This window comes from Mobula hypostoma, chromosome 5 (genome assembly GCF_963921235.1).
Source record: "Mobula hypostoma chromosome 5, sMobHyp1.1, whole genome shotgun sequence".
In the NCBI taxonomy this organism is placed as follows: domain Eukaryota; kingdom Metazoa; phylum Chordata; class Chondrichthyes; order Myliobatiformes; family Myliobatidae; genus Mobula; species Mobula hypostoma.
This window is the reverse complement of record NC_086101.1, coordinates 105,944,545-105,968,216: the sequence shown is the minus strand read 5'-3', so window position 1 is coordinate 105,968,216 and position 23,672 is coordinate 105,944,545. Positions and strand designations below refer to the sequence as shown.

At 45.3% G+C, this 23,672-nt stretch overlaps 1 protein-coding gene across 1 annotated transcript in view; it reads left to right on the top strand.

Annotated features, from left to right (window-relative positions):
• dnah2 (dynein, axonemal, heavy chain 2) overlaps nt 1-23,672 on the top strand; it is a 503,144-nt gene that overhangs the window by 359,567 nt on the left and 119,905 nt on the right. Inside the window, exons 65-74 of the mRNA XM_063048700.1 lie at nt 1,368-1,484; nt 3,801-3,965; nt 10,342-10,467; nt 11,641-11,789; nt 14,033-14,099; nt 17,169-17,319; nt 18,354-18,502; nt 20,120-20,253; nt 22,356-22,500; nt 23,291-23,490. Coding sequence (XP_062904770.1) covers nt 1,368-1,484; nt 3,801-3,965; nt 10,342-10,467; nt 11,641-11,789; nt 14,033-14,099; nt 17,169-17,319; nt 18,354-18,502; nt 20,120-20,253; nt 22,356-22,500; nt 23,291-23,490 — 1,403 coding nt within the window. The remainder of the gene's footprint in view (nt 1-1,367; nt 1,485-3,800; nt 3,966-10,341; nt 10,468-11,640; nt 11,790-14,032; nt 14,100-17,168; nt 17,320-18,353; nt 18,503-20,119; nt 20,254-22,355; nt 22,501-23,290; nt 23,491-23,672) is intronic.

Here is a 23,672-nt window from a genome sequence, read left to right as displayed (position 1 = left end):
CTGTGGTTGTTGGGTCTCCAGTATCCTTGGAGAGAGACAGAGGGCGAGGGATGAGAGGGGAGGAGCTGGGGGTGGATGGGTTGTAGAGGGTAAACAGTAGCCTTCTCATCAAACCTGTTGAAAAAACAGTTAGTCCTGACGAAGGGTCTCGGCCTGAAATGTCGACTGCACCTCTTCCTACAGATGCTGCCTGGCCTGCTGCATTCACCAGCAACTTTGATGTGTGTTGCTTGAAAAAACAGTTTAACTTGTTGATCCCATCCTGGTCCCCTTCAATCACCTGGTCTCTGGTCTTTCTGTACCCTGAAGATCGTTTTCATACCACTCCACACATCCTTTGTATTGTTCTGCTGTAGTTTCCTCTCCAGCTTCCCCCTGTAGCAGTTATATATAGTTTTTAATTGATTATATTGTATTATTTTATTTTCCTGTAAATGCTTGCAAGAAAGTGAATCTCAAGGTAGGATATGATTTTATATATATATATATATATATACTTTAATAGTAAATTTGCTTTGACTGTTACTATCTGTATTGTGATTTTCTGGAATCTGTGTGTCACCACACTATAGGATTAAGCCAGAGAGTGCAGAAGGGACTTGCATGGATATTAACAGGAGTAGAGTGTTTGGGTTCTCAGGAGAGGTTGGATGTATTAGGTCTGTTTTCCCTGGAGTGAAGGCAATTGACAGGTAACATGGATATGAAATTATGTGAAGGAAACCTCAGGTCAATAGTCAGTGTCTGTTTCCCATGCTGTGTGAGTCTAAGCTAGAGAGTACAGGCTTAAGGTGATAGGGAGGTGTTTTAAGGAGATTTGGAGTGCATTTTTTACATAGAGGAGTTGGTACCTGGAATAAGCTGTCAGAAGAAATGAAGGAGGCAGGAATGGTAACATTCACAAAGCATTGTCATTGGTTCATGAATGACTATGGAGGAATGCTGCCGACTTGCGCAGTCCAGGCTGTGAGAGTAGATGTTGAAGAATGCACTGAAGCTTACTGGGGAAGGTTCTTCTGCTACTGGAGAGGGAGGGTTCGGATTGGGTGAGGAATTATTGTAGTAGTGTACCACCCGAGAGGGCCACATGAATGGCAATGGTCCTATTAGTTTTAAGGAGTATAACAGAACAGAATTGAAAACATTGATTATAAATGTAAGAATGATTTATAAATGTGTGAATGTTAGCCAGAGGCTTCAGCGGTGCGGCTTTCAGATTCCGAAGCTAAGCTTCCACACGCGACACTTCTGCACTCTGAGAACGAGTGAACCAACACTGGGAAGTATTAATTTTGTGTGTTCTCATGCATGGTTCAGTTGTGTGGAGATCCCTCTGTGTAACATGGTCTCTATCTCTTTCCCCATAGCTGTATGGCAGACTGTACCGTGTGGTTGAACCCAAGCGTCTCCGGCTGAATGCTGCCTTGGCGCAACTGGCAGAGAAGCAGGCATCTCTCGCTGAGGCACAGGCAAAGTTAAAGGAGGTGTGTGTGTTTGTGTTCTGCTTTGTTAATTCTCTGTTACAACCAACGAGAATCAGGCAAAAACTCCTTTCAGCACATCCACCTTCTTCACCAGCTGTCACACGCAGCCAATCACTCTTTTGCAATGCAACACACAAAGGAGCTGGAGGAACTCAGCAGGTCAGGTAGCATCTATGGAGGGAAATGGACAGTTCATCAGGACAGCAATACTTTTGTTGTTTTTTGTGCACAAGATTCAAGTTTATTTATTACATATCCATCAAAACATACAGTGAAATGTGTTGTTTGCTTTAACAATCAACACAAGGTTTGGGGTGCCACAGTAGCTCAGTAGTTAGTGCGACACTATTACAGCTTGGGGTGGCAGAGTTCAGAGTTCAAATCCAGCACTATCTGTAAGGAGTTTGTACTTTCTCCCCATATCCGTGTGAATTCCTCCCACTTTTCAAAGATGTACCAGATAGTATCTCTGTAAATTGTCCTGGGATTAGGCTGGGGTTAAGTGGGTGGGTTGCCGGGCAGTGCGGCTCACGGGGCTGGAAGGATCTGTTCTGTGTTGTATCTTTAAATAAAATAATATGTGCTGGGAACAGCCTGCTAGTGTCACCACATATTCCAGTGCCAAGATGGCATGCCCACAATGTTCACAGAACACAAAGCAACAACAGCAAAACAAGCCCGGTTCTTCCCACCCACTTGTATACACAGTCCTTTGGACAAGGTGTGTTTGGCCTCGAGCAGACTCGTGGATTCGCAGATGTTGGAGTCTAACTTCTCCAGAGAACGCACAGACCGGGACGTCTGCAGACCTCCAGACTTCTGATCGACATTTGGGCTTCGATCCTTGGTCTTATTTGATTCCCTCTTGAAAGTTCCTATTGAATCTGCTCCCACTGCTCTTTCAGATATTGTGCTCCTGATCAAAACAGCTCACTGTGTCTAATTACAAGGACAGACCAAGTTAAAAATACATGCTGCTTTTTTCTAATATGCTACTGTTCTGTGTTAACTGCATCGGTGACAGGCAGCCCAAACCAGCCAAAGCTTTATTCCTTTGTGTCCACCACAATATCTCCTTCCCTTTATAGGCCACAGGAAATGAGAGAGCTTCAAGGTGAACTGCAGGGCAGCACGGTAGTGGTTTAGGTAATGCTTTATAGAGCCAACAATCAGAATTGGGGGTTGGCTCCGACTGCAGTCTGTACGTTTTTACATTCTCCCTGTGTCTGTGTGGGTTTCCTCCCACATTCTAAAGATGTGTGGGTTGGGGTTAGTGAGTTGTGGCCATGCTGTGTTGGTGATGGAAGCCTGGCGACCCTTGTGGGCTGCCCCCAGCACACCCTCAGTTACTTGTTAACACAATCGATGCATTTCACTGTATGTTTCAATGGATGTGTGATAAATAAAACTAATCATAAAAAAAACTGCAACTCCTCTTGTGGGTGGGCGCTGACATGGAGAGCGATAGCAATAAGGCCTGTTTCTGGTTCGATGGTAGATGAGTTTATCGTCACATGCAGCAGAGTGCAGTGAAATTCCTTTGCTTGCATGAAGTTCATTGAATAAAGAGCACACAGAGCAAATGCAGATAGAAGCACAGAACAGCTGCACAGTCTCAAGTAGGGCAAGAAGAAATGCTCCAGTGACAATAATGGGAGAGTTGAAGTGAAGGGTGCAAGTACCAAGCAGCACCACCAGGAAGGAGACATGAGAGAGGTTTTGTTCTCATTCCCATTTTGACACATCTATCCACAGCCTCCTCTACTGTAAAGATGAAGCCACACTCAGGTTGGAGGAACAACACCTTATATTCCGTCTGGGTAGCCTCCAACCTGATGGCATGAACATTGACTTCTCAAACTTCTGCTAATTCCCCACCTCCCCCTCGTACCCAATCCGTTATTTATTTATATACACACATTCTTTCTCTCTCTCTCCTTTTTCTCCCTCTGTCCCTCTCACTATATCCCTTGCCCATCCTCTGGGGTCCCCCCCCTCCCCCGTTTCCTTCTCCCCGGACCTCCTGTCCCATGATCCTCTCGTATCCCTTTTGCCAATCACCTGTCCAGCTCTTGGCTCCATCCCTCCCCGTCCTGTCTTCTCCTATCATTTTGGATCTCCCCCTCCCCCTCCCACTTTCAAATATCTTACTAACTCTTCCTTCAGTTAGTCCTGACGAAGGGTCTCGGCCCGAAACATCGACTGTACCTCTTCCTAGAGATGCTGCCTGGCCTGCTGTGCTCACCAGCAACTTTGATGTGTGTTGCAAGAGAGAGGTGGTTGTTTTTAGTGAATATTTCTCCTCCTTTTTTGCAGGTTGCCGAGAAGTTGGAAATGTTGAAGAAGCAGTATGATGAGAAACTGGCTCAGAAAGAGGAACTGCGCAAAAGGTCAGAGGAGATGGAAATCAAACTGGACCGGGCCGCCAAGCTGCTGTCGGGGCTTGCTGCAGAGAAAGTACGCTGGGAGGAAACTGTGAAGGTGAGGAGACTGTGAACTGGGGCTTGCCCTCTCAAAAGGAGAGAGAAGATTCTTTTCCACCCAGAAGACACTGAATCTGAAGTTCTCCCAAAGAGAGAGCAGTGGAGATTCAGTCACTGAGTACATTCAGAGTCACATTCATATCCACACATGCACTCACACCCACACCCATCAAAACATACAGTGAAATACGTCATCATACACAAAATGCTGGAGGAACTCAGCAGGCCAGGCAGCATCTATGGAAAAGAGTACAGTCAATGTTTCGGGCCGAGACCCTTTAGCAGGACTGGAGAAAAAAGATAAGGAGTAAATTTAAAAGGTGGGGGAAGGGCAAAGAGAAACGTAATGTGATAGGTGAAACCTGAAGGGGGAGGGATGAAGTAAAGAGTTGGGAAGTTGATTGGTGAAGGAGATACAGGGCTGGAGAAGGGGGAGTCTGATAGAAGAGGAAGAAAGAACAGGGGAGAAGCACCAGAGGGAGGAGATGGTAGACAAGGAGATAAGGTGAGAGGTGTAAAAGGGGATGGGGAATGGTGAAGTGGGGCATTACTGGAAGTTTGAGAAATCGATGCTCATGTCATCTGGTTGAGGATTGTGAGTGAACAGCGCTTTTCAAGTCAGCCACAAATTCTCAATTGGATTGAGGTCTGGACTCTTACTTGGTCACTTTAGGACATTAATTTTGTTGTTTTTAAGCTATTCCAGTGTAGCTTTGGATTTATGCGTGGGGGTCATTGTCTTGCTGGAAAACAAATCTTCTCCCAAGTTACAGTTCTCTTGTAGACTGCATCAGGTTTTCCTCCAGGATTTCCCTGCATTTTGCTGCGTTCATTTTCACCTCTACCTTCACAAGCCTTCCGGGACCTGCTGCAGTGAAGCATCCCCACAGCCACCGCCATGCTTCACGTAGGGGATGGTATGTTTTTGATGATGTGTGATGATTAGCTTACGCCAAACATAGCATTAGTCTGATGGTCAAAATGCTCAATATTGGTTTCATCAGACCAGAAAGCCTTCTTCAGGCTGACTTCAGGGTCTCCCATATGCCTTCTGGCAAACTCTGGCCGACATTTCATGAGCTTTTTTTTCAACAGTGGTTTTCTCTTTGCCACTCTCCCATAAAGCTGTGACTGGTGAAGCACCTGGGCAACAGTTGTTGTATGCATAGTCTCTCCCATCTCAGCCCTGAAGCTTGTAACTCCTCAAGAATTGTTATAGGTCTCTTGGTGGCTTCCCTCACTCATACCCTGCTTGCACGATCATTCAGTTTTTGAGGATGGCCTGCTTTAGGCAGATTTACAGCTGCACCATATTCTTTCCATTTCTTGATGATTGACTTGGCTGTACTCCAAGGGATATTCAGTGACTTGGCAATTTTCTTGTATCCATCTCCTGACTTGTACTTCTCAGTAACCTGTTCACGGAGTTGCTTGGAGTGTTCTTTTGTCTTCATGGTGAAGTTTTTGCCAGAGTACTGACTCACCAGCAGTTGGACCTTCCAGGTACAGGTGTGTCTTTACTACAATTAATTGTTTACATTCGATTTACTACCACCATTTCTGCACTGCTCCAAAGAGCGCTATATGAGGTCATTCTTACCCTTGGCCATTAGGCTGTATAATGAGCCAACCTATAGCCAGGGAAGTGATTGTCTTCTATATTTATACCTATGCACTTGTGATGCTACCTGTGACAATATAATTTCCTTCGGGATCAATAAAGTATCTATCCCTCATTGAAGCACCTTGACTGCACACGGGTCCCCAAAAACAGATCTCCATTTAACTAATTATGTGACTTCTAAAACCAGCTGGCTGCACCAGTGATGATTTGGCATGCTATATTAAAGGGGGTGTGAACACTTATGCATCAATTATTTTGTGTTTTATGTTTGTAATTAATTAAGATTACTTTGTAGCGGTCTGTTTTCACTTTGACATGAAATGTTTTTTTCTGTTAGTCAGTATGAAAAATAGCCAAATTAAATCCATTGTGTTTCAGTGCTGGAAAACAATAAAACATTTAAACTTTCAAGAGGGGTGAATACTTTTTATACATATCCTGCACCTTCCAAATTCCAGAATTCCAGCCACTGCTGCTCTGCCAGTGTTCTTTTCCAATCAATTGTAGCCAGCTCCTCTCTCATGCCTCTAGTTCCCTTTACTCCACTGTAATACTGATACATCTGTCTTTGTCTTCTCCTTCTCAAATTGCAGGGTGAATGCTATCAGATTATGATCACCAGCCCCTAAGGGTTCCTTTACTGTAAGCTCTGTCATCAATTTCTGTTCATTACACAACACCCAATCCAGAATAGCTGATCCCTTAGTGGGCTCAACCACGAGCTGCTCTGAAAAGCCATCTCGTAGGCACTCTAGAAATTCCCTCTCTTGGGATGCAGCACCAACCTGATTTTCCCAATCTACCTGCATATTGAAATCCCTCATGACTATCGTAACATTGCCATTTTGGGATGCGTTCTCTACCTCCCATTATAAGTTGTAGACCACATTCTTTTTACTGTTTGGGGGTCTGTATACAACTCCCCTCAGGGTCTTTTTATCCGTGCATTTCCTTAGCTCTCCCCATAAAGATCCAACACCTTCCAATGCTATGCCTCCTTTTTCTAATGATTTCATTTCATTTTTTACCGACAAATCCACACCACCCCCTCTGCCTAACTGCCTATCCTCTTGATACAATATTTTTCTTTGGACGTTAAGCTCCCAGCTATAATTAAGATAGGACATAGAACAGTACAGCACAGCACAGGCCATTTAGCCCACAATATTGTCCTGATCCTTTAACCTACTCTAAGATCAATCTGACCCTTCCCTCCCACGTAGCCCTCCTGGTTTTTATGGTCGATGTTTCATTTTATGAGTATCTTAAATGTCCCTAATGTCTTTGCTTCTAACACCACCCCCCACAGCCTGTTCCACACCCCCCAACTCTCTGTGTAAAATAAAAACTATCCCTGACTTATCCCGGGAAAAGTCTCTGGCTGTCCACTCAATCTATGCCTCTTATCATTTTATAAATCGTTGTCACACCTCTCATCCTCCTTCACTGCAAAAAGAAACAAGCTCACCCAACCTTTCCTTATAATCCAGGCAGCATCCTGGTAAATCACCTTCGCACCCTCTCGAAAGTTTCCACATCCTTCCTATAATGAGGTGACCAGAATTAAATACAATATCCCAAGCATGGTCTAAGCAGAGTTTTATAGACCTGCAACATTATCTCATCTTGAACTCAGTCCCCCCCGACAAATAAAGGGCAACACACCATACGCCTTCTTAACTAGCCTATCAACTTGCATGGCAACTTTGAGGGGTCTATGGACTTGGGTCTGAGGATCCCTCTGTTCCTCTAAGAACTGCTAAGAATCCTGCCAATAACTCAATACTCTGCCCTGAAGTCCCATCTTTCAAAGTGAATTACATCACATTTTAACAAGTTGAACTCCATCTGCCACAGTGCTGTCTGCAAACTTACTAACCCACCTTCAGCCTCCTCATTTATAAAAATCACAAAGAGCAGATCCTGTAGTAACCTGCAATATTTCTCTGGGGTCTAATCCCAGGGACTTATTTATCCTAACGTTGTTCAAAAGTTCCAGAACATCATCTTTTCTAAACATCGACATGTTCCAGCATATCAGCCTGAAATTACAGAGCTTTACGTTGTTCAAGATGCCTCTCATTGGTGAATACTGAAGCAAAGTATTCATTAAGACCACCCCACCTCCTCTGACTCCAGGCATGATTCCCCTATTATCCCTGATTGGCCCTACCCTCACTCTAGTCATCCACCTGTTCTTTATGTACATGTAGAAAGCCTTAAGATTTTCCTTAATCTTCCTAGCCAAAGCCTTCTCATGGCGCCTTCCAGCTGTCCTAAGTTCATCTCTTTTAACTCACTTTTGAAGCATCTAAACCCCAGAACATCCGGCAGCCATTCTTGCCCTTGTGACGGCCAAGTCTCTGTAATGGCCACAATGTTGTAGTTCCATGTACTGACTTATGCTCTAAATTCATCACCCACATTCTTAACACATTAAAGTAAGTACATTTCAATCCATCCAGCTGACTACATTTATGCCCTATCCTTCCTCCTAGTCTCTACACATTGCATCTACCTCTACACCAACTTCCCCATCCTCAGATCTATCACTCTGGCTCCCATCCCACTGCCAAACTAGTTTACCTATTCCCCTACAGCTCTAACAAACCTGCCCCAAACATTGGTCCCTCTTGAGTTTAGGTGTAACCCTGTCCCTTTTGAACAGGTCATACCTTCTACAGAGCAAATCCCAATGATTCATAAATCTGAACCCTTTGCTCCCTGCATCAGCTCTTCAGCCACACATTTGCCTGCCTGATTCTTCTATTCTTACTCTCATGGGTCTGTGGCACAGGCAGCAATCCAGAGATTAGGTCTCTATTAATTCTCCCCAGTTCCTGTCTAATATTCTCAAAATTTGCCCTGTTTCAATTCAATATTCTCCCATAAGTTCCGTACTTATCCTGGTCTTTGTAGTTGAAATGACTGTTCTTCCATTGAAACCTCAGTCACCTGACCAGGCTCATTACCAAACATCAGGTCCATTACAGCCCCTCCTCTTGTTGGACTATCTACATATTGATTTAGGAAACCTTCCTGGATGCATCTAAAAAATTCTGTCCCATCTAAACATCTTGAAGTCAGAAATCCTAGTTTCTATTATAGAAGATGAAGTCTCCCATGAAAACAACCCTATTGTTTATACAGTTTTGCTTAATCTGCCTGCATATCCCTATCTGTTCCTCAGTGTCCTAGAGGCTGTTGGGGTGTTTGTAATATTACCCCATCAAAGATTGCAACTTTCCTATTTTTGAGTTCTGCTGATACAGACTCAATGGATGAGCTTTCCATTATGTCCATTCTAAGTACAGAATATTGTCCCTGATTAAGAGTGCAACCACACCCCGCCCCCCAACTTTTACCTCCTCCTCTATTTTTTCTAAAACATAGAAACACTGGGACATTAAACATCCATTCCTGTCCTCCTCTCAACCAAGTCTCCATTATGATCGCAACATCATAGTTCCATGTACTGATCTGTTACCCATAATACTCCAAGCATTAAAACAGACCCACTTCAACCCTTGTCTATTACAACACGCACAAAACGCTGAGGGACTCAGCAGGTCAGACAGTATCTATGGAGAGGCCGGGAGCCTTCATCAGGACTGGAAAAGAAACCAGAATAAGATGGTGGGAACTGAAGGAGTACAAGCTGACAAATGATGGGTAAAGCCATCTTCTAATTCTGGCTTCTTCCCCCTTCCTTTCCAGACCTGAAGAAGGGTTTCAGCCTGAAACATCACCTGTTCATTCCTTTCCATAGATGTCACCTGACCTGCTGAGTTCCTCCAGCATTTTGTCTGTGTGCTTCACAGAACCTCCTGTGTTTACCATTACATATGTCTATTATATGTTCTTACTGGCCACGACATCCACTTTCTCTCAACTGCTCTACTTTCTTTTGAGGTCCCATGCCCCTGCCAAATTCCAAATTCCAAACAGCATGCCACCCAGCCACTGTAGATGAGTGTTATTGGGAGTTTGCAACCTTCTCCACCTGATTGCACTCTCAGCAGCCAAAGTCCAAACCGCAAGGGGAACGAAACTGCCCGGTGTGTGATGTGTTGCTTGTGCATTCCAGCATCAGTGGGTGTCCGTGCACATCTTCAGCAGCTCAGCCTCTGAGTCGTGTATACAGGGGCAAAAAGAGGGAGCCTGAGTATGTAAAATTAATGTTGCATTACTATAGAATTTAAACCTTTCATGGTAGCATAGTGGTTAGTGTAACATTGTTACAGTGACAGTCAGTTCCCACCTTTGTCTGTAAGGTTCTCTCTGTGACTGCATGGATTTCCTCCAGGCACACCAGTTTCCTCCCACATTCCAAAGGCATTTGGTTAGGGTTAGTTGCATTATGACGTTCTATGTTGGTGCCTGAAGCACAGCAACACTTGCAGGCTGCCTTCAGTCTATCCTCAGTCTATGTTGGTTGTGGAAATTAACGACGCACTTCACTCTGTTTTGATGAAAATGTGACAAAGAAAACTAATCTTTCTCCTATCTCTTCCAGTTGCTAATGCTGAACGACTGATTTGTGTTGAGAAATATAATCATCTCATTTCCTCCAAAAAAAATAGGGAAATAGAAATTGGCAAGAGGCCTGGAAACGTTGTACATATCAGTCAGGAGAAGCTCTCCACACAGCAAACCTCACACCTCAGCATCTCCACTGATTGTGAACTGCCTTATCAACAGCTTCACCTCTGTGCTCGGCTCCTAAAGCTGTTTCTCTGCTCTGTGTCAGGGCCTGGATTCAGACATGGGCTACCTGGTTGGCGACTGTCTCCTGGCCTCAGCTTTCCTCTCCTACATGGGTCCGTTCCTGTCCAACTACCGCGACGAGATCGTCACTGACATCTGGATGAAGGAGGTGAGTGCCAGATCTCCACTCCCTTCTCCATTAAAACTGGCATCACGGCTAGTGTAACACTTTACAGCATGAGCAATAACTGATTACCGTTCAATTTCTGCCCGTGACCATGTGTGTTTCCTCCCTACGCCGGTTTCCTCCCACAGTCCAAAGATGTACATGTGAGAGATAAAGGCTCATCTGATCTTCATCTGATCTCATCTTTGTAGCTTACAGTTCACTCAGAATCAAGGTGAGGTTTTTATTCTCCATCACACAATCGTAGAGATCAATGTAATGCTTCCCCCACCACACACACAGACACACATGGCCCTTCAGTTTTCTATCATCCATGTATCTATCTAAGAGTCTGTTAAGTGTTCCTAATGTATCTGCCTCTACCACCACCACCACTGGCAACCCATGACTCTCTGTGTGAAAAAACAAACTACCTCTGCCATCCCTACTATACATTCCTGCAATCACCTGAAAATTATGTCCTCTCATATTAACCATCTTTGTCCTGGGGAGTCTCCAGATATCCACTTAATCCATGCCTCACTTGAATTTCTGGAATGAACATCATCTGTCATTTCTCAGCCCAGCTGTGCATCCTGTCGACAACCTTCTACACAGTCCACAGCACCACAACCTTCGTGTCATCTTCAAACTTACTAACCCCTGCAAGTCATTAATAAAAATCACAAAGAGCAGAGGTTCCACAATAGCAGAATACCACTAGTCACAGACCTCCAAGCAGAATATGCTCCGTGTACAATCATCCTCTGCCTCCTAAGGGCAAATTAGTTCGGAATCCACACAGCCAAGTTTTCCTGGATCCCATTCCTCCCAACTTTCTGAATGATCCCACCATGGGGAACCTTATCAAATACCCTATTAAAATCCATATACATCACATCCATGGCTGTACCTTCATTAATATGCTTTGTCACATGCTCAAAGAATTCAGTCAGGCTCATGAGGTATGATCTGCACTTCACGAAGCCGAGCTGACTATCCCTAATTTGACTGTCCTTCTCCAAGTGCTCATTAAATCCTGTCTCTAAGCTCCTCTCCAATAATTTGCCTACCATTGAAGGTAAACCTCACTGGTCTATAATTCCCAGGGTTATCCTTACGTTTCTAAGAGGGAGTTGAGTTACAGTCACATTTTCTGAATGACTTTGTCCACAGGTGAACGTGCGCACTGTCCCATACTCACCCGAATTTGCCTTTGCAAACTTTCTCTCGAACCCAACGACCGTGCGAGACTGGAACATTCAGGGACTGCCAACGGATGCCTTCTCCACGGAGAACGGAGTTATCGTAACCAGGGGCAACAGGTATATTGGAGCAGAGAGAAATACTCAGGGCACTGGGACCAGCCCAGCTCGAAGTGTTCATCTGGAACCATAGCAAAGCAGTAACAGTGTGCTCAAGGGCCCGTTTAATGACATATTGTTCAGAGCTTCAGTGAGTTTAGTGGGCAGCACAGAAGAACATGACTTAACTCATGCTGTCTCACCTTGAAAGTATTTAATGGGAGGGTGTAGACTCTGCACTGTAAAGGGAGCTTGTCACTTTCTAGCCCAGAGGAAAGGTCATGCCGCTGTGATCGGGCACAGCCGGCAGAGTCCTGATGACAGGTCTTGGACATTTCTCCATACCCGCATTCCTGAGCCATAACCGCATGAACAGCAGACGTGTCCACTTCTATCTCCTACTTAAACTCTTAGAGAAAAGGACTGTGCAGGTGGGCCCACTGTTTCTGCATCCACTGAATAATTCTCTTGGAGTATTGAGTTAATTTCTGGTCACCTTATTATAGAAAGGCTATAGAAGCTTTAGAGAGGATGCAGAGGAGATTTACAGGATGCTGCCTGGATTAGAAGGCATGTCTTATGAAGAAAGGTTGATTAAACTAAGGTTTTTCTCTTTTGAGTGAAGGAGGATGAGATGTAACTTGACAGAGGTGTACAAGATGATTAGAGGCATAGATCAAGTGGATAGACGGAGGCGTTTTCCCAGGTCGGAAATGGCTTACATGAGGGGACATAATTTTAAGGTGATTAGAACAAATTATAGGGGGAGCAAAGTGGTGTGTGTGTGGAACATTCTTCCAGGGGTGATAGTAGAGACAGATACTTTAGGGATATTTAAATCTCTTATATAGGCACATGGATGATAGAAAAATGGAGGGCTATGTAGGAGGGAAGGGTTAAATGGTCAGCACAACATCATGGGCCGAAGGGCCTGTACTGTTCTATATTTCATGCTCTTCATTATTTGACCCTAACCTATCTCTCCTTGTCCAGTCTGCCCACGTCTTTGGGGATTTCTGTCATGCCCTTCACCATTTTGTGCCTTTCATATTTCTCACAGATTCCCAGACTCTGTACCCATCTGGGAAGGTCTTGGGCCCTCTGATCCTCTGGAATTACAACCTCCCCATTTCTCCTCCACCAACACTCCCACAACACAGCAGGATTCATTTTCCATTCCTGCTCCTTTGTAAAAATCCAAGATAAAGGTCCCAGCTTGGCCTGTCCCTTCCTTGCTTATGTGGGAAGGAATCAGCAGACAGACAGACAGAGATTCAAGCACCTGCCATCAGAGTTTAGAACATTACAGCACACAAACAGGCCCTTTGGCCCATCTAGTCCATGCTGAACTGTTATTCTGCCTAGTCCAATCAACCCACACCTGGATCAGAGCTCTCCATCCCCCTTCCATGCATGTACTTATCCAAACTAACAAATGTTATAGTTAAACCCACATCTAGCACTTCCACTGACAGCTCATTCCTCTCTTGCACCAGCCTCTGAGTGAAGAAATTCCCCCCAGGTTCCCCATTAACACTTTTCATCCTTAACCCACGACGTCTAGTTGTCATCCCACCCAACCTCAGTGGTAAAAGCCTGCTTGCATTTAGCCCTCATAATTTTGAAAAGCTTTATCAAATCTCCCCTCATTCTCCAATGCTCCACGGAATAAAGTCCTAACCTATTCAACTTTCCCCTATAGCAAACATGATATAACTCTTGTGTGTCTTTACTCTTTCTAATCGGTGATATCCCTGCCCAAAGGTTGTTTGATGGAACAGTGTAGAGGAAACACTGTTATGTAACTAATTTCTGCTGTGTTTCTATTTGATGGTAGCCTGGGAAATAATTTCCCCGCATCTTAAGGTTCTATCCTGGGGACTGGAATTGAAGTGAGTGGCCACATATGAGGTTGCGATTATAACACACAGTTACATCTACAGGAGATGCCCTCTTCTCATCAAGGAGGAGGTTACAGGAGCCTGAAGAGAGACACTCAATGTTTTAGGATCAGATTCTTCCTGTTCGCTATCTGAATGGACAATGAATCTATGTACACTACCTCCAGTTTTTTGCTCTCTTTTTACACTAATTATTTAATTTTTAAGATATATTTCTTATTGTAATCTATAGTTTTTTATTATGATGTATTGCAATGTACTGCTGCCATAAAACAACAAATTCCACAACGAATGCCGGTGATAATGAACATGATTCTGATTCTAAAAGCACAGGAAGTGAGTGGGTAACTCTGCTTTCCACAGGTGGCCCCTCATGGTCGACCCACAGGGACAGGCGCTAAAGTGGATCAAGAACATGGAACATTCCAAGGTATGAGGCTGAGCTAATGGCCCACAGCACCAGCAATGATCCAGGAGCTCGTGGGATGGAGACTGCTACTACAGTTCGGGCTGTTCCAGAGTTTGGGTTCAATTCTGGCATCGTCCGTAAGGAGTTTGTACCTTCTCCCCGTGAACCACGTGCCTTTCCTCCCACAGTCCAAAGACGTACTGGTTAATAGGTTGATTGGTCATTGTAAATTGTCCTGTGATTAGGTTCGGGTTAAATCGGTGGGATGCTGGGCAGTGTGCCTCTTTGGGTTGGAAGGGCCTGTTCTGTGCTGTATCTCTAAATAAAAAAAATTATATAAAACTAGATAAAGATGCCATTATCACAAGGGGCATGGTAACACAGTGGTAGTGTAGTGCTATTACTGTATGATCAGGGTTCAATTCCTGTGCTGTCCATAAGGAATTTGTACATACAGTGAAATACATTGTTTGCTCCAACAACAAACACGGTCCACGGATGTGCTGTAGCAGCCAACCGTTGTCACTGTGCCCCTGGTGTCAGTGTAACATGGCGCCACAATTTACTCACCCTAACCTGTACATCTTTGGAATGTGAAGATGAAGCACCTGGAGGAAACACACATGGTTACGGAAGAACGTACAGACAGCGGTGGAACTGAACCCCTGTCACTAGTGCTGTAAAGTGTTAGTGACAATTGCGTAGACAGAGATCAAGGTATACTACCTCATACATTCGATGATTTGAGGAGGAGAATTTCACTACTGGACTCACTGAATCAACCGGATGGGAGGACCCCGGGCTCTGTATTAGACTCCAGAGCTGAGTGCAGGGATATTATGGAGGGGATACACCGCCATCTGCTGGCTGCACTGGGGACTGCAGCTCCAACACCGAACTGACATCATCGCTCACAAAATGCTGGAGGAACTCAACAGGCCAGGCAGCATCTATGGAGGAGAGTACACTCGATGTTTTGGGCCGAGACCCTTCAGCAGGACTGGAGAAAAAAAGATGAAGAGTCTGAGTTGGAAGGTGGCGGGGGTCCGGGGGGAGGGAGAGGCACAAGGTGATCAGTGAAACCGGAGGGGGTGGTGGTAAAGTAAAGAGCTGGGAAATTGAATGGTGAAAGAGGTACAGGTCTGGAGAAGGAGAGTCTAAAAGAAGAGAATAGAAGGCCATGGAAGAAAGAAAAAAGGGGAGGAGCACAAGAAGGAGGCGTGGACATGCAAGGAGATAAGGTGAGTGAGGGAAAGTGAAATGGGGAATAGAGGGGGTGGAGTTGGGTGGGCATTACCGGAAGTTCGAGAAATTGATATTCATGTCATCAGGTTGGAGGCTACCCAGACGGGATATAAGGTGCTGTTCTTTCAACCTGAGTGTGGCCTCATTGTGACAGTAGGGGAGGCCATGGACTGACATGTCGGAATGAGAATGGGAAGTGGAATTAAAATGGGTGACCACTGGGAGATCCTGCTTTTTCTGGCAAATTGATTTCTCAAACTTTCAGTAATGCCCCCCCTCTCAATTTCCCATCCTGCTTCCCGTCTCTCACCTTATCTCCTTACCTGCCCATTGCATCCCTCTGGTGCTCCTCTCCCTTTTTCTTTCTTCCATGGCCTTCTGTCCTCTCCTATTAGATTCCGCCTTCTCTTTCACTAATCAACTTCCCAGCTCTTTACTTCACCCCCCCCTCCCAGTTTCACCTATCACCTTGTGTTTCTTCCTCCCCTCCCTCCACCTTCACAGTCTGACACCTCATCTTTTTTCTCCAGTCCTGCTGAAGGGTCTATGGAAATGTCGACAGTACTGTTTTCCATAGATGCTGCCTGGCCTGCTGAGCTCTTCCAGCATTTTGTGTGTTGCTTGGATTTCCAGCATCTGCAGATTTTCTCTTGTTCGTAACATCATTGCTGTCTGCTCCACCTTCCATGTTCACCTGTGCAGTCTCTCAGGATTTTGTTCTGAGAGGAAAGCACCTCCACCTCCCACAATCTTTCCAGAACACCTCAGCTCTGAGAACACTCTAACAGAAGAAAATACCCTTTAAAATGATTAGCTTTACTTGTCACATCTAATCGAAGCATACAGTGAAATGTGTCATTTCCATCAATGGCCAACACAGTCTGAGGGTATACTGGATGCAGACCACAAGTATGGCCGTGCTTCCCTCACCAACATTGCGTGGCCACATCCTACCTGCATGTCTTTGGAATATGGAAGGAAACGGGAGACCCAGAGGAAACACACGAGGTCACAAGGAGGATGTGCTGGGGCAGCTCACAGTGTCACCATATGTTCTAGTGACAATATGGCATGCCCACAGTGTCACCATGTGTCCTGGTGCCAATATAGCATGTCCACGGTGTCACCATGTGTCCTGGTGCCAACGTAACCTGCCCACGGTGTCACCATGTGTCCTGGTGCCAACGTAACCTGCCCACGGTGTCACCATGTGTCCTGGTGCCAACGTAACCTGCCCACGGTGTCACCATGTGTCCTGGTGCCAACGTAGCCTGCCCACGGTGTCACCATGTGTCCTGGTGCCAACGTAGCCTGCCCACGGTGTCACCATGTGTCCTGGTGCCAACGTAGCCTGCCCACGGTGTCACCATGTGTCCTGGTGCCAACGTAACCTGCCCACGGTGTCACCATGTGTCCTGGTGCCAATATAGCCTGCCCACGGTGCTCAGCAGAGCTACACACAACATGACAAGCAACACAACAACAGCAAAACAAGCCCCTCACTGATCCCACCCACACACATGGACACACTGGCCTGCAGTCTTCGACTATTGGGCTATAACCTCCAGACTTTTAGCCAGTGGATGGTGAATCTGTGGAATTTATTGCCATGGATAGCTATGGAGGCCAAGTCATTAGGTACATTTAAAGCAGAAATAAATAGGTTCTTGATTAGTAAGGGCATTAAAGGCTAAGGGAGAAAGCAGAATAATGAGTTTGTGAGGGATAATGAATCAGACTTGGGGGAATGGTGGAGCAGATTCGACGGGCCAAATGGCCTGATTATGCTCCTTTGTCTTATGGTCCTATCAGATGCCTCAAACTAACTTGTGGCCTTCTCCGCAGGGACTGAAAATAATTGACTTCCAGATGAGCGACTATATGCGAGTGCTGGAGAGTGGAGTGCAGTTTGGTTCCCCCATCCTCCTGCAGAATGTCCATGAAGAACTGGACCCTTCGCTTGGCCCCATTCTCAACAAATCTGTCACCAAAGCAGGTGGGCACAGCTGCCTGTCTCTGAGGAGTCAACCCTGGCTATGGGAGCAATGACGGGGGTCAGGACTGAGGGAGCTCTCCCCTACCAGAGAGTAGATCTGAGGGAGCAAAGGACAGCATTGAGGGAGCACAGTTCTACCAGAGGGGCAGTACTGAGGGGTACTCCCTATTGAAGGGGCAGGACTGAAAGAGCGCTCCCCTACTTGAGAGGTAGGACTAAGAGAGCACTGGGGGGCAAGACTGAGTGAGCACTGCCCTGCTGGAGGAGTGGGATTGAGGGAGCACTGCCCTAACAGAGGGACTGTACTGAGGGAGCTCTGACCTACTGGAGGAATGGGACTGAGACAGCTATGCCCCACTGGAGGGGAATTACTCCTGGTGCCTCAGCCTAATAGAAATCATTCTGCTGGAAGCAGTTAAATGGCAATGATCACCTCATGTCTCGGGAGCATAAACTGTGTTTCCTGCTGCACTCCCCACGTACTCCAGGATGTCCTGAAAGTATGGGAGCCCCTGGTAAAATGCCCATTGTTCAGACTCTGACACAACCTGCTCCTGAGCCGGGTCTACAAAGTAAATAAGGGGAAATCAATGCGGGATAGTTGGGTACGATGATTAGAGCAGTACCTTCTATAAAAGACCAAGGATGATGTCCAGGTGGGTCTTGCACACCCTCTTAATGCAGCCCAACTCAGAGTCAGCTTGATGTGTCACAGTGCATGGAAACATACAGTGAAATACATTGATTGCTTTAACAACTAACACACCTGATGATATGCTGGAGGCCGCCAGCGTGGCCACACGTTCCAGCACTAACATAGCATGTGCAGCACGTTGAACAGAACGACAGTCACAGTTATACAAGCCCCTCATACAGATAGACACGCCTCCAACCCCATGACAGGCTCTTGGATTTGCAGACATCAGGATTTCATCTTTAGGCTTGGCCCCAGGATACCGATCACAGGTTTGACCTTACGGACTCGTGCAGACCTCTGGTTGACACTTTGGCTGGTGTTTACATTTTTTGCATAGGTGGCCGCCTGCTGATGAAACTGGGGGACAAAGAGATCGAGTACAATCCCAACTTTCGATTTTACATCACCACCAAGTTGTCAAATCCGCACTACCCTCCTGAGATCTCCAGCACCACCACCATCGTAAACTTTGCAGTCAAACTCCAGGTTGGTCAGTAGCCAAGAAGAGGGAAGGACAAGGCAGAGGGATGGCTCAGTAGAGTGTGAGGCCAGGGAGGGTTGGTACAGTAGCACAGAGGTTAACACATTGCCTTACAACGCCAATGATCACCAATTGTGTTTGAGACCTGGCGAAGGGTCTCCAGCAAAAATGCTGACTATTTATTACTCTCCGTTGATGCTGTTTGATCTGGTGAGTTCCTCCAGCATTTTGTGTGTGTTGCTGTGGATTTTTCAGCATGTGCAGAATCTCTTGTGCTTTCGACTCTCACCGCTGTCTGGGTTTCCACCCACATTCCAAAGACGTGTGCTGCTCTGGATTTTCAGCATCTGGAAAATCTCTCGTGTTTTCCCTTCCAACACCAACATAGAATGCCCATTAGGGTTAGTAAGTTAAGGCATGCTATGTTGGTGTCAAAAGGGAAAACGGAGATTTTGTAGATGCTGAAAACCCAGAGCAACACACGCATAATACATGCAAACCCCTTATGGACAGCGATGGGAATGTTACCTTGATCCGCTGATCATTGGTGTTGTAAAGCATTATACTAGCCACTGCACTGCTGTGCCATGCTGATCTGGAGATGGATTAGAGGGAGAATGGACATGGATTGTGGAGCGGAGAGTAAATGGGCTTTGGGAATACTGGTACTGCTGGTTCAGCCACAACTTCTTTAACTTTATTCACCATATATATTCGCATGTAGTATTAGGAATTTGCTGTCTGTTGGTCAGGGTGTGACATACAACAAATAACAACAGTCAACAATGATAAAGATTATATGAATATAAAGTTAAAGCATGGACATCAGAATCAAGTTTAATATCACGGGCACATGTCATTAATTTAAATAGGTAGTGCAAAAATAGAAATAAAAAGTAGTGAGAGAGTGTCCATGAGTTCAATGCCCGTTCAGAAATCGGATGGCAGAGGGGAAGAAGCTGTTCCTAAATCATTGAGCGTGTGCCTGCTGGCTTCTGTGCCTCCTTCCTAACTGTACAATGAGAAGAGGGCATGTCCTGGGTGATGGTGGTCATTAATAATGGATGCTATCTTTTTCAGGCATCACTTCTTGAAGATGTCCACCATCATGGAGGCTAATACTCATGATAGAGCTGAATAATTTTACAACTCTCTGCAGCTTACTTAGATCCTGTGCAGTGCACGCCCCACACCCCATCCCCAATACCAGGCGGTAATGAATAAAATACATAAATACCAGCCTGTATTTACAATGTAAACAGCATTATAAGAAGTGGTTTAAAGTGTTTCCAGGACAGTACAGTGATGGGGGTAATAGAGGGGAGTGGGGGGCTAACTAGAATGGTTGATCAGATTAACAGTGTTGGGCAAGAAATTTTGAAGATGGCATGAAATTTTTGTTTTATTAGCCCTGCAACACTTTGCAAAAGGGATCTTTTGGAAAAGGTGGTCCATTGCCATGACAAATCAAGGAACTGTTTCTTGGAAAATTGGAATCTGGATATTGGAGGATAGGCTTCTGGTTGGGTTGGTTCTATACAGTGTGGGAGTTTGGTGCCTGGCCAGAAAGGAGGAGGAGGGCCTGCATTTCTGATGGTCTTACCGCCTGTTGTCCACTGTAGGGCCTTGAGGCACAGTTATTGGGCATCGTGGTGAGGAAGGAGAGGCCAGAGTTGGAAGAACAAAAGGACTCACTCGTCATTAACATTGCTGCCGGCAAGAAGAAGCTGAAAGAACTGGAAGATGAGATCCTGAGGTAAGGAGATTGACTAATGCCTGGGCAAGACCAGACCAGACCAGCCAGACCCGTGGTCACTTCTGCACACCAGTAATTAGCCAGTGGTCACAGGACACTGATATCCCATTGAATGGTTGGGTGAACAGATACTATTGAGTGTAAATCCCACACTAAATGCTGGAGAAACTCAGCAGTCCTGATGAAGGGTCTCCGCCCAAAATATTTATTGTTTATTCCCCTCCATGGATGCTGCCTGACCTGCTGAGTTCCTCCAACATTTTATGTGTGTTTCTCTGGATTTCTAGGATCGGCAGAATCCCCTGTTTTTGAGTGTGAGTCCCAGTGTGCAGTTGGGGAAATTTACTAAACATGGAACACAAGCGTTGGAAATACAAGTGAAGGAAGCTGTTCAGCCCCTCCTATCTGCTGCACTATTCAACCGGGTGGTAGCCAATCTTTCTTTACCACTACTTGTTATCTGTTCCCTTAACATCCAAAAATCTATCAATTCATATTGAATATTTTCAATGACTGAAGAGTTTCAAAAATTCACCAGCCATCAGGTGAAGAAACAACCCTCAGCTCTGCTCTGTGTAACCAAGACCGATACTTTGAGGCAGGTTCTGTTAGCACTGCAAATACTAGTAAATAATTGTGTCCCTTTCAATATTACCTTTTCTCGTTCTTCTAAAGGCAACAGAGAAGACTCTATTTGATTTTTAACATCACAGCACTGTGTACAGCACAGTCCAGGCCTACCAGCCCACCATGTTGTGCCAACTTTTTAACCTACTCCAAGATCAATCTAACTGTTCTCTCCCACGTAGCCATTTTACTTTCATCCTTGTGCTTATCTAATAGTTTCTTAAATATTCTGAAAGAATCTGCCTCTACCACTACCCCTGGCAGTGTGTTCCACATATCCATCATTCTCCGTGTAAAAAACCTCACCTCTTACTCCCCCCACCATATTTTCCTCCAATCATCTTAAAATTATGCCCTCTTGTTTTAACCATTTCTGTCCTGGGAAAGAAGTCTCTGATTTCCACTCTATCAATGCCCCTTATCTTCTTCTAGACCTCTATCAAGCCACCTCTGAGCCAGTATAGGATTATTGGCAGGATTTTTAAGCAGTGTAGAAGAAGAGAGCGGTTCACATCTAGAGATCCCTTAATTTAGCAGCACAAGTAGGTAGGGTTGTTAAGAGGGTGTATGGTGTGTTGGCCTTCATTAGTCAGGGGATTGGATTCAAGAGCCATGAGGTAATGTTGCGACTCTATAAAATCTGGTTAGTCCATACTTGGAATATTGTGTTCAGTTCTGGTCACCTCATTATAGTAAGGATGTGGAAACTTTAGAGAGGGTGCAGAGGGGATTTACCAGGATGCTGCCTGGATAGAGAGCATGCCTTATGAGAATAGGTTGAACAAGCTAAGGCTTTTCTCTTTGGACTGAAGGAGGATGAAAAGTGATTTGATAGAGGTGTATAAGATGATAAGAGGCACAGAATGAGTGGACAGTCATCACCTTTCTCCCAGGGCAGAAATGGCTAGGACAAAAGTGTTTAGAGAAAAGTAAAGGGGATGTCGGAGGTAGGTTTTTTAATAAAGAAAGCGGTGAGTGTGTGCAATGTGTTACCAGGGGTGGTAATAGAGATATTTAAAAGACTCTTAGATTGGCATGTAGATGACAGAAAAATGGAGGGCTATGTGGGAGAGAAGGGTTAGATTGATCTTAGAGTAGGTTAGAAGGTTGCCACTGCATTGTGAACCAAAGGGCTTGTACCGTTGTAGTGTTCTGTATTCTAGTTTCGTTGTTCCAAAGAGAAAAGCCCTTACTTGCTTATATATTTAATATTTTCTTTTTGTATTTGTACAGTTGGCCTTCTCTCGCACATTGATTGCTTGCCAGCCTTTGTGTGTCGTTCTCATTTCTTCCACTGTGAATGCCCGCAAGAAAGTGAACCTCTGGCTAGTATATACCTACTTTGTTCATGTATTAACTTTGAAGAGGAGGTGGGGGAACCCTTGCATTGGAGAGCTGGGATTCGGGAACGTGCCCTGTATCTGGAGGTTCTGGATGGGATGAAGCATTTAACCCGCTGCTCTGTGTCTTGCCAGGTTATTGAATGAGGCCACGGGGTCATTACTGGATGATGTCCAGTTGGTTAACACCTTACAGACTTCAAAGGTCACTGCCACAGAAGTAGCAGAACAGATAGACAACAGTGAGACCACTGAGGTGAAGATTGATGCTGCTCGAGAGGTTAGTGTAACTGAACTCGCCTCGCGAAGGGAAATGTTTCCTCTGATCGCAGGTGTAATGGGATACACCTGACCTTTCATCACAAAGAACATGACTTAAGCTGTTACTGAAATCAATCATCAACAATAATGATCACCTAGGCACAGAGAAAATCTGTATTAACTGATACTGTAAATGGGCTCAGTTAACAATCACATGATCAAAGTACCTGTGTGTACACCCACCAGGTTGTGCTGACCTTCCCTGAACAAAGAACGGAAAAGTTCATACCCAGGAAATGGAGTCTACTCTGTCCAGCTGGACTTTGATTTATTATTCTTTGTTTATTTAGAGATAACAGGCCTATCTGGCCCAACAAGCGCCACCCAATTACACCCATATGACCAATTAACCTACTAACCCGTCTGTATGTCTTCGTAATGTGTCCATTTTCAATTGCTGTGATTCAGCCAACTCTGAGCAAGAACCAGTTCACAAAATAGTGGCTGCAAAGCACAGTATGACAAAATGACAGCTTCTGTCCTTCCACCACACAGCAGGAACAAAGACATTCGCTTTGTCTGCTTCCTCTGCCCTTGCCCAATCTGCAGATTTTAGTTCTTTCTGGTCAACAAACCAATTGCAGGGGTCAAAATGTTAATACTATGAGATCTATCCCCTGTACTTCAGACTGCAATAGGTGATTGTATAGGTGGGGAGGCTGAAGGCAAAGTTGGCAGAGTCTTCAGTATCTGAGAACTCAGGGAAGGAAGATGTGACAATGATCTCCCCGCCTGTTGTCCAATTCCAGGGTTATCGCCCATGCGCTGAACGTGCTTCCATCCTCTTCTTTGTGCTGAATGACATGGGCAAGATTGACCCCATGTACCAGTTCTCACTGGATGCCTACATTGACCTCTTCAACTTGAGCATTGAGAAGAGCAAACGCACTCCAAAGCTGCACGAGCGTATCGTCAACCTCAATGAATACCACACCTACGCTGTGTACAGGTGAGCAGCCACTCACAGGCCATCCGATGTTGCCCTGGGACACTGCCACACACAGAAAGAAACACACGCTCTCTCTCATCACGACCTCTCCCCTAAATCTATTACTTTTACAATACTTTAAACAGATACAGTACTGGCTGAAAAATTTGACAGGTGTCTTGAGCAGCCCAATATGGTGTGCT